This window comes from Taurulus bubalis, assembly GCF_910589615.1.
Source record: "Taurulus bubalis genome assembly, chromosome: 11".
In the NCBI taxonomy this organism is placed as follows: Eukaryota; Metazoa; Chordata; class Actinopteri; order Perciformes; family Cottidae; genus Taurulus; species Taurulus bubalis.
Genome location: NC_136599.1, coordinates 9,831,736 through 9,843,833, shown reverse-complemented (window position 1 = coordinate 9,843,833; position 12,098 = coordinate 9,831,736). Strand labels below are relative to the sequence as shown.

The 12,098-nt window shown below is 39.0% G+C and overlaps 1 protein-coding gene across 1 annotated transcript; it reads left to right on the top strand.

The window, feature by feature from the left end:
* Nucleotides 1-8,129: 8,129 nt before the first annotated feature.
* Nucleotides 8,130-11,747, top strand: cbln4 (cerebellin 4 precursor; the record flags this gene model as incomplete). Its single annotated transcript, XM_079226818.1, has 3 exons — nucleotides 8,130-8,396; nucleotides 9,642-9,758; nucleotides 11,550-11,747. 3 exons carry the CDS (start codon nucleotides 8,130-8,132, stop codon nucleotides 11,745-11,747), a joined length of 582 nt encoding a protein of 193 aa, XP_079082944.1.
* Between the last annotated feature and the right edge of the window lie 351 nt (nucleotides 11,748-12,098).

Sequence of the window (12,098 nt, the reverse complement as noted above, 5' to 3'; positions counted from 1 at the left end):
AGTTATGCATTTTGTTCCCATTTTACAATCTGTACTGCACTTTTCTTTTATCTTAAAATACTTTGTCATTATGAGGATTAAACCTCAGTTTGTTTGGGCTTTACTGTACTCCAGGTCATACTGGGTTTTTCTAGCTATATGTAAAACATGAATACTTTTGATTTTTTTTTTTTACTGTTTCCTCATTTACAAGTGCCTGAATGTCAGGATCTTTTTATACGTAAAGCAATGAGAACCTTTCAAATTTCGTTATTGAAATGTTGTTGAATTTCAATTATATTTAGCTGTACAATACAAAGATTCAACCAGTCATTCCTTTTTGTTTCATATCGACTATCTTGCATTACTAAAATCTAATTGGCATGACTTTCAGTCATGATTTCGACCACATTAACATCGTCAAATGCCCCTCCTACCCTAAACAGGAGTGGAGGGGCCCCCTGTTACACAACTGTCAGGCAAACTGTCTTCATTGTCGGCAACACCTGACCGGTTTTGATAACTATGCTTTGTTGGTGAGACTTTTTTTGCTGCGTCAGAGACAGAGTGAGAGACAGAGCGAGAGACAGAGAGAGAGAACATGGATAAGAACTTAGACAAACCATCTTTGATCATGAAACCTAATGTTATGGACCAATTCCCATGTATTTTTGGTGAAGCAGCTACACTGCAGACTGAAGTCTCTCTACGCATCAGCAGGCCGGCGTTATACGTCTCGAGTGTGAAACTGCTGTATCCTCACTGCGCTTCACAAACTGTCATCACCTGGCCACGTCTCTCGTCCAGGCACGGCCTCTCTCGCTCTTCCTCCCATTCCATTCTGCGCACTCAGATTTGGAGTTATATCCAGTAACTACTACTTTTGGCTCGAATTACATTTAAGGGATATTTTTGTGCATCGCTGTTGAATGCATTTAGGAAACACTTTTTACTCAAGACCATTTTATTTGAATATGTATATATATATTGTGGCGTCACAAGGGGACAGGTAGTGGACGGGCGCTACAAAATGGCCGCCAGGGCAAGAACTACATCTCCCAGCCTGCCTCACCGCTCACCCAGCTGCAGCTGCTTAAGGCACCTGATTGAGGCAGGGCTGGGAGACTTAAAAGAGAGCACCTGGGAAGGATAACGGGAAGGCGGAAGGTGAACCCACAAGCCCCGGGAAGAGGACGATAAAGGAGAGGACCTCGTAGCCTGGATTCACCAGTGTTGAGTTTTGTTTTGTTGACTCCCCATTTTCTCCTACGGGATGTTTTATTTTTTCGAACTGGACCTTTTTTCTTGATACTTTGTTGTTTGGACAATACCTTGCTGGTGGGATGGGAAAATAAACCTTTACTTTTTGTTAAACACCCTCTGACGTGCCTGTGTCCAGCTCTCCTTTTGCACTGCCCCAGGCTAGCCTGTCCTAGCGACAGCCCGTGACACTACAATATATTGTATAGTAACAAGCTGGACAAAGATGTGTAGTCATCTTATGGAAAGCTCCATAAACTGAAGCAATAAGCTGTTAGTGTAAAGGGGTTATTATTAGTCCCACTACTGTGAGAACAAACATATCTTCATGCTATCATCGCAAGCCAACTTCTCCAACCTGCCTCCTGGTTTCATCTACTGGACGAACATGAGAGTTTTAGTCAGAGGCTTAAAGTTACCTCTTTAACTTCTGTGAATACCAAGCAACATTGTACATTTTAACGAAGGCGCATACACATATGTAAATTTGCATGTGGTTCCATGTGGGACTGCATTTCTATTTTGGGAAAGTTTGTTCAGAGTGTACTGCCTGCTTAATTGGCAGCTAAGGGAATACAACAAATCCATATACACACTTTGCAACTGCTTCAATGCATCTGCCTATTACCTTTAAGCTGCTGTAGTCAAGATGTTTATATGAACAATGGATCTGGTGACTACTGGAGTATTTTCTCCAGACACTGCAGTTCCCCTCAGCACCACAGAGGTTTTTAAGCATCTTTCAGCTCATTGTCTTGTTTTAACTGACAGCGTTCATATTTTCATTGTCACCTTGTTTTCAGCAAAAAAAGAAAAGCTCAGAGTAACCTACACTACGTGCTCAGCATCAACAACAGAATATGTAAGCAACTATTTGGTGAACATTGTGGTGCATTTAGCAGCTAAAAGCTAGAAATGCACTGATCGAAACTGGATGATTTTCAGCTGATGGGCCATGTCAATCTCATATTTCCAATTTTTTTTGTGAGTCACATTATACAGGCGACAGTTTTACGTATAGGCACACAGCGGCACATAAATAAATGTCCTTTTAATGCAGCGTGAAGACTGGACTTCTATTCATCAGATCGCCAGAAACAACTCAACAAATGAATGTTGCAAAATATTCGCTAGTTATTTAAATAAGCACCTGTTTGCTAACGTGTCAACTTTCAGCAGTGATAAGTTAATGTTGTGTTTACAGGCCAAGATATCAAGCCAGATACAGTCCTAAGTTGTTGATTCTTAAAGGGCAGCCCACTGCTCCTTGATAATTAAGGATGGGTTAAATGCAGAGAAGAATTTCCCCAAGTGGATTAATAAAGGATCATTTCTATTCTTCTTCTAAAATCTCTCATCAGACCACATATTAAAATATCCCTGTATAGAATAGCGGTCGCCTCTGCCAGCCTCTCTGATTATCTCTGGCCTATTGCCCTTTGTATTGCTTTGAAAAGTGGCACATGCACTACTTTGGATTTATGTTCAATTAGTGTAAAAAATATATACAAGACATTTCGTAAAATGAGATTGCGCCTTTTTTTTTTTTTAAGATTACCAAAGCAGCTCATTATGTACAAAAGGGCTGTCCAATAGCCTCAGCGTGTTTTATGCAGAGTACACACTCCTGCTATTGACCATGATTACATTCCTGAGAGACTTGTGCTTTTTATCACGACCCAGTGGTGGGTCTGAATTCATTTGTATTTGTCCCTTTCAGATGATAAAATGTTCAGAGTCCCCCAAGAGTTCATTACTTTAAAAGAAATTAATTGTGAAAGGGGGTAATGTAAAATATGAATGGTATTTGCGTCATATAATGAGTAATTTAATTAAGCATGTCGATGTAGACGTCATTACGATGTGTGGATGCCGGTTCACTGAGAGTGGGTTTGGCAGCAACATGGACTGCTCTGAGGTATACACAAACTGATGAAATATTTTTTACTTGAACCGGTTCTCTAATCATTGAACTTCAACTCACCCTGACACTGGGATACGTGGATGCTTGAGATAATCTTGTCTGTTGATCATGTTGAAGTAATTTTCAGTACGAGAGGCTGTCGAAGTACACGGCTGTCACCGTTGCTAAAGACAACAAGGTCACGACCAACAGATTTTTACAACTGTTTTTTTTCAGACCATTTTTCACATAAAAAATAAAAAGATCCTAAAATCATACTTATAAATTGTATATCAAGACGGTTTGGAGCAGCGTTTAAAATAGTCCAGTTAGACCCCTGAAAGTCACACCTGTCAGAAAATTTGTCCAAATGTCTGCGGGATCATTTGTGTCTGACATATCATCACAGATTTTAAATATATATACATATTTTTGTTCAACCTAACCCACCTTTCAATAAACAAAAGCACTTTTGTGCACTCAATTAGTTTCACAGTATGCTTAAACATAAACCATATTCATACACAATATTCCAGTATTTCAAACATACTGTATACACCATATCAAAAATGTCGTGCTAGCTTGGCTAACAGCGGATTTTTGCAAACTAGCTAAACCAAAAGCTGTCTGTCTACCTAGCTTAGTTTAAGTTTACATTTAACACCCTTTATTACAGTTATTATTAGGCCTCACAGTTTCTTGGTCAGAAAACAGTTATAGTTAGTTGTGTTGAAATAATTGTGAACTTTGATTTGAACTTTAATAGCTTTTAATACAGAAAAATTATTTAACCAATTTAAGCCTGAAGAAATACACAGGTTGGCTACGTTGACTAGTGACACAAATTTAGCTGACTAAAACTTGATCCGCCATGGGGTGAACAAAGGCTTCCTGAATCACCTCGGCCACTTTTCCTGTCTGTTTCCCTCAATGCTGCTAAGTGTCACAAACAATTTAAGAACTATTTTAGTCTCTACACAATCTTTCTGCATCTGCACTTGTTTTGATCTCTCCGTGCTGTGATGAACGTGCTCAAGAGAAGGGGCGGGACTTAACAAACTTCCACCAACAGGTAACTGAAGTGTTAGAATATAACAAGTGTATTCACTTAAGTAGGCTACAGTAGTACAACTTCTAGGTACTTGTGTTTTACTTGAGTATCTTTTTTATGCATCTTTGAGCTTCTACTCCGCTTCATCTCAGAGGTCCATATTGGGTGATTAATAATTTCATTTTTTTCTGATTAAGTGAAGGATTAAGTGTTCATTTTTGGCCAGAGATAAGTAACTTACTTCGGAGCTTAATAAACTCCACTTGGATCAGCTGGAAAGTGCATCGTCACAAAGCTAAAAATAGAGTTGTTTTTCTGAATTCCGGAAAGGTTTTTAGAGGAACACGGTTCACACTACAGCGACGTTATAAAATTATGATTTTACATAAATGTGATACATTGCTGTAGAGTTCAAATTAGTACCACCTTAAATATTAAATGCAACATACACATTAACACAGCAATAACCATTTTCCGGCAAAATTACTACATTTAAGTATGTTTAACTGATACGTACATACTTGTACTTACATAAACATCCTTTTGCAGGGCTTTTTTACAAAATAATTCTGCCGATGAGGTAAATAATGTTCTCTTTTTTCTTCCTATAAGACATCTTATTGAAGATAAAATACATTTCTCAACTGGCTTACACTTGCTACAGAAGTTGGTACACTGGATTTGGACATTTCCAGGATATGTTTTTTGTGTGAAAAGCTACAGCAACCTGAAGCTATTATTTTGAAATAACCTCAGGTATCAATGTCTGAGGTTTTCTCCGGGGCTTGTGTAAGTTAACAGGCAGCTCACTAAAAACTTTGTTTCATGTGTAAAATGTTCAAGGAAGTGTTTCTTGACACGTTAAGCTCTCGCCCCCCCGGGCTCTGAAAACTCTCTGCCATGGAAACATATTGACATGCACAACATTAGACTCTCAGAACTGGGTGATGACACAAATCTCACAAAATGGCAGCTATTCAGGTTGGGGTGGCAAAAGTCATCCTTTTACAGATGGATAGATGTCCAAAACAACATTGTTTCTGATGACCGAAGTTGGATTTGTACAGTTTGTATTCCAGGATCTGAAAACATCCAATCCAAAAACCAAATATGTCTATATATAGATTTTAAATTGATGTATAGGTATAGATAGAATACATTTAATCAGCTGTTTTTATTCCAATATGTTGTAACTTCATGCAAACCACCACCAACTGTACACTCTGAACATGTTCAATTTAAATGTGAAGCACTCATCACATTGCACCTTGTGTGCAGGCACAGGCTTTGTGTGTGTGTGTGTGTGTGTGTGTGTGTGTGTGTGTGTGTGTGTGTGTGTGTGTGTGTGTGTGTGTGTGTGTGTGTGTTCAGATCCCTTTTAAGCTGTTTAAAATTCAACCATCACTTTCAACAGTGTAACCTAATGATTTGTTGTTCAGCCACAGAGATCAAAAAGCTGCATTCATAAGCATAGATTTAATGAGAAAGCAAATGAATCCCACATACCAAATGTGCTTTTCAGGATTCAGGCTTATTTCAGTTTAATAGCACAAAGTACACTTTACGAAGCCACTAATTACAACATTTCTGAGATATATCTATCTATTCTTTGAGCAGGGCCTTAAGAGCATGCCACACTGCACATGTTTACGTGACAAATACACCTTTGGATGCTTTGACTCCTTTAATAAAACGCCTACAACACATAGTTGTAAGCACATACAAGGACATTGTTATCATTCATGTATTTGTCAACAAGTGTAACTTGTTGTATGATTTTTGAAATATTTATTCATCTAATAATTTAGTCTCAACAACACCTGAGGAAATTCCATCTGCTGATGAAGGCCACGCGATGCAGCTGAGAAGTTCTGGGAGGAAGAGGACCTTGAGTGGAGATTTGTATTGTATTTTCTCTTTGTGACTTTAGAAACCTCCCTGTGAATGCGGTACAAATGTGTATTAACAGTTCAGAAATGTTTTGAATATTTTAAATACAAGTGCAATCATATAACATGTGATTAAAGATATGTTGAATTATGTTTTCAGGCATTCATATTGGATGCTTTATAGGAGGAGTTCTTGATTTCATTTATTTGTATTACATTAAATGTATTTAATATAATTCCAAGTTAGTTGTGTTGAGCTGTCCATGATCTCCAGAGTAAATCCCTCGAAAGAGCTGCGAAACTAAATATACATACATCATTAATTTATTATTGGAAGCTTTGATCTTTATATATGTTGAATTGTACACTTTAGACTTTCTACATGTTTGCACATTTAGCTGCTCTGACTAAAACTCCCCTAAATTAGTAATTCATTCAAATTTTTTCCTGATTCCTAATTGAGACAGATGCTATTAATATGCAGGTGTCTTTAGCAAACAATACTATTAACACATGTTGCTCATAGTATGACAGAGGCAAGCACCCATGGGTGACCTGACCCGGCAATATAATATACTGTATTTGTATGTAATCTAGGCCATGTATATTTTTTCTAAACCTAATCAGGTAATTTTGTTGCCTAAATATAACCAAACTACGACTAACTATAAACCTTTCGGCTACCTATCTGTTGCTAAATTAAGTAGCAACTTGGCCAGGTGTAAAAAGCAGAATAGCTGCTGTGTGACAATTATTATCCGAGTGCAAATATACATTTCAACTGGTTAAACACCTGCATATCTGCTAAACTACAACGATAGTACTAAACTATACAAAAGAATGTACAGACCCAAGAAATAGTCACATCAAACTTCCCTTATATCACTTTACAACTATATTAAATTGCTATCAAAGTTGATTTTTAAGATGCCTCTGGTGCCAAATGATGTAACTCTTTGAAGGTCAGCTGTTATTGATCTTTTGTTTGATGTGGAGCCTGAAGTGACACAAGGACAGAGGTGATGTTCTCAAATATGATATATTATCTGATGTATATATGATCACACACTTGTTGATTTAATGCAGAGTGATACAACAAGCAAGACCCACATTACCAATGATGTTCACTGACTACTGTGGACCACCACAGGATTGTGGAGCTTTACATTTGTCCTGAACGATTGCCAACCCACCTGTGCAATGCGATTATGAGTCACTGCATTACAGTGACACCCAGCACAGCCAGAGGACTGGGAGGTCTGGGAACTAGAAAAACGGGAGAAACAAATAAATATGTATATGCTCAAGGGCATTTTCAGTTCTATACTTCTACATCACAGTCTGGGAAATGATGATAAATCATATTGTATGGTTTTATTCCCGGATCAGAGAAAGTTATAACTGAACTTGTGCTTCTCAGCATTATAAACACAGAAAATGATTTGATGTAAAGCTACATGAAGCTATAAAATAGCTCCCACCATTAAATAATTATAAGTTTTTAGCGAATTACGCAGGGGCAGTTAATTACAACTTCTACCACATGTGCGTGCGTAAAGTGGATGGCTGGGCGCGCACACAAAGCGGCACATCATTGCGGGGAACCGCTGCTGCCAGACGCGTTGCTCGGAGTGGGAGTGAGGGCAATGGACGATCTATTGAAAGATTCGCCTCTGAGACTGGAGCAGCTCTCTCTCTACTTTTGTGTCATCCAAGAGCTTCAATTCGACCTGAAAATGAGAGGCAGACACAACAATCGGTGATATCTGTTTCCCGGTTGTTCGCAGAATAAGGTTTCGACTTAATACGGACTGTTTGTTTGTTTGTTTGTTGTCGTTGATATCTCACTTGGATATGGCACATATCTGGATCTAATAAGAGAATTTTCACAGCGTCAGACGCGTCTGCGGCGGGGGAGACCAGTGGAGGGACTCGGGAACTTGTGTGGTGCAGGAGACGGTCTCTCTTTTGGAATCGGACGAGAGAGAGAGGGAGAGAGAGAGAAAGAGAGAGAGAAAGAGAGAGAGAGAGAGAGAGAGAGAGAACCATGGTGAACCCCCTCATACTGCTGCTCAGCTGGACTGTGATCTCTGGGGTGGCGAGAGCTCAGAATGACACGGAGCCCATCGTCCTGGAGGGGAAATGTCTCGTGGTGTGCGACTCGAACCCGACCACGGACTGGAAGGCTTCGTCCTCCCCGCTTGGCATCTCGGTGCGCGCCGCCAACTCCAAGGTGGCTTTCTCTGCAGTCCGGAGCAACAACCACGAACCGTCGGAGATGAGCAACAAAACGAGAATAATCTACTTTGACCAGGTTAAGACGATTTTTTTTATGAACAATAATGTCCAAACAGTGCTTAACTTAGAAAATGCATCCTTCCAATGATTTCTGTCAAAACCTGTTCTGATGTAGTCCTGAGTTGTTTGTGTGATAAACCTTCATTCTTTTAGCTCAGTGTTGCAGAACATTAAAGTGCCATTGCAGTTCAGTGTGCAGCTGCACCCCTGAGGTTAGTTTGAGGCTAGTTGCATCTGGCAGGTGGATCCTGTACAAGTGCACATCACACGCAGGCAGGTTGGAAAGTGACTGGATCATGTTGGAGAGCGGGCATCCCGCAGAGCCATGCACACGCAGTCATCCGTTTGCCTCAAGCTACCCCATCATGCGCACACGCGCCAGTACACGCGCACACCCTCACCTACTAACCTCCCCCCCCCTCTCCAAAAATAAATAAAATAAAGCAACAAGATTAGTCTTCCAGCGGTGGGCAGAGAAACAATATCAGTCAACCGATCTTCTGTCCTCTCCTTTGAATTATGTAACATTATATTTCGCTGTCAACACACTGCAAGTGATCTGATTGGTGTGGATCATGTGCGTGCTGTTGCTATGAAAGCACCACTTGTCAAAGGTCGTGGCTGAGGTTGCAGTGGTGTTTCTTTTACAGGTGAGCTCCAAGTGTTTGAGACTCTGAGACAGGAGTTCTTGCTTCCTTCGTCAATCATGACTCAAAGAAGTTCATTTTCCTTTTTTCTATAAATACTACACGTCTAATCTGACTCTGCTTAAAGCCTCTTCGACTCTAATGAGTCATTCAGGGTGGCTCGTTTCAGCGTGATTTTTTTATTTATTTGTTTAATTGATCAACACTCCACTATTCATGAGGTTATTCTGTGTGTGTCACGTGGAAAGGCAGTATTAAGGAAGTGTCTGATCCTTTTCAGGCACTGTCTTCTTATCAGTGTAAAGAGTGGAATTAAAATCCGGATTTTTCTCCTAACTGGAATTTGTCTATAAAAAATGTCCTCAAGCATAATTTTTGGTTTATTGTGTAAGGAATGTTCAATGCTGGGTAGATTCAGGAAAGTTGAATTGAATATATTTTGAAGTGTGTTGCATTCAGGTTGTGTCTGCAGGGGCGAGCTGGTAGCCACCGCCGTGAATCCTGCGCTGCAGTGACGTATTTAATCCTAAAGTCCCAATGAAGTAAAAGCCATTGTTAAAATGCTGCTATATAAACACCTTTGTCATGATGTGTTTTTGTTCTTTCTCTCATAGGTTCTTGTGAATATAGGGAACTACTTCACATTTGAATCAGTATTTTTGTCCCCAAGAAAAGGAATCTACAGTTTTAACTTCCATGTCATTAAAGTGTACCAGAGCCAAACCATACAGGTACTGTTTTTGTTGTTTTCACAGAGCTTTAGAGTTTTAGTATGGGAGTGAGACAATATGTCTTCTTTAGGAACAGTATGGAAATAATTGGTGTGGGGAGGGGATCATATGTTTTAAATTAAAAAAAGAAAAGAAAGAAAGACCCTCCACAGAGTTAGTACGATTTCATTTTAACATTCCCCATAACTTCCCCAATACCTCAAAGTAATATAACAGTATGACAGTATAACATTGATTTGATTCAACTTTAAAACTAATAGAGGCAAAGCATAAACAATCTAACCTCAACATTAACTTTTAATATTAATGTTTGTTGTGGGATAATGATTTTCATTTCTTATTTATAATTAATCTGAAAGGGGAAATTTAAGTAGGGACATATAAGGAGAACTACGGTGGCTGATGCGAAAATGTGAAAACACAAATAGCCTTTTCTAGAGACACGGTTTGGTTTGTCCATTCCGGGCTACTGTAGACACATGTCTATGTGGAAGAGAACCAGGGCCCTATTTATCATACTGGTTCAACAAAGTCAATCAAATGTCCTATTATCCAGCTGAAATTAGCGAGATGATTGACTTCAGGCTAACTCGGTTTCTCCACGCCTGATCCGTGCTGAAACGGTCTCGTTAATTTTAACCAGACGTCAGTCATCTGGATTATTGCGCGTGCCCGTTCCTCTTCAGAAGGGATCATAATCGAGCGTTTTTGGTGTGAACGCAGCATAACAGCGCCCCCGCTGCGAGACATAGGCGTCGCAAATATATCAGACAAGTTAAATGCGTCAGTGTTGGGAAAATGTATCGGCTAATTTTAAGTGCTTCATCACCCAAATCATATATATCATATATATCATTATATTTATTTAAATGTGCCTGCTGGCAGTAGAACACAATAATATATACTTGTGAGGATATACAGTATGTACTGTATGCGCGTATGTACTATATATGTGTATATACATGTATGTGTAGATTACCATATAACTAGGAGTTTTAATATGTGTATGGGCGGATCAGTATGTATGTATTATTCATAATCAGAAATTCAATCAATTGAAGCAGTAAAAAGAAATTGTGTGTGATTCTCTGTATTCTTCTTATCACGAGTCCACCGAAATAATTTTCTACAATAATGATATGTACGGTGTACTAACACTGTCATATAATTATGAGTGCTTTCAACACATCCATAAGTTTCTTAAGCGCTAAATAAAGCTTATCCAGTGAAGTTCAGTTAGCCTGCGCTGGAGCAGGTTCAAATTTTTGGATGTGTTGCTATGGTGATTTTTCTAAACTTGCTTCGAGGAACCGAAAAACCTGACCTATGTCATCTTATCCTGAAAATTAGCCAGCTAACTCAGTAAGCCAGCTACGAAGAATAGGGCCCTGCTCTGTATATAGATATAAACTGCTCAAAAGGAAACAAAAGCACAACAATTCTTATTTTCAGGTGATTAACTAATATTATATTTTTAGAATATAAAAATACAACAAACTGTTTTTTATATGAACATATTGGCTTGTATTGGATTTTCTTGACTAATTTTTCTCTGCTTGTATAAAACAAACATGAATCAGACTACATTATTTATCCTATGACATAAACTACCCTTAAACCCCTTTTCTTTTGTATCTGATATAAAGTGTGTTCTCATTAGTAGTTGCATAGTGTGCTTCACACGTCTTTATTGGAACAAGAGGTGGAGTTAAGATGTAAATTATGCAAAAACATATCTTCAAAACTATTAATTTTCCTTTCCCATTGCTAATTATTATTTCTGTTGTCCAGGTGAACTTGATGTTGAACGGGAAACCAGTCATCTCTGCCTTTGCGGGTGACAAAGACGTGACTCGTGAGGCGGCCACCAATGGAGTTCTGCTCTATCTAGAAAAAGAGGACAAAGTCTACCTGAAGTTGGAGAAGGGAAACCTAGTTGGTGGATGGCAATACTCAACTTTTTCTGGCTTTCTTGTGTTCCCTCTGTAAAAAGAAAAGAAAATAATGTCTCGTCACTATATAATCAAAACATTGCTGCTGCGTACGTTGGATCTTGCCAAATTGTTGAAAAAGTGATGGAAATGGATCCGAACAGAGAGAGGAAATATGACTTTGGAAATCGTTCACATTCACTGGATGTGCTGAATCCCCGTCGAGATGAAAGAGACTTGAAATGCTCCCTATTGCTCCTGTATGTTCCTGCCACTCAAGCAGCCTCAGAGAGAAAAGCTACAACATCCCAAAAGTACTATATAAAGTATATTTAGCATACTGATTTTTATCATGGCAACTGTTTCGAGTATATCTGCCTTTTGGTTCGTAAACTGTAAACGCTTGTGT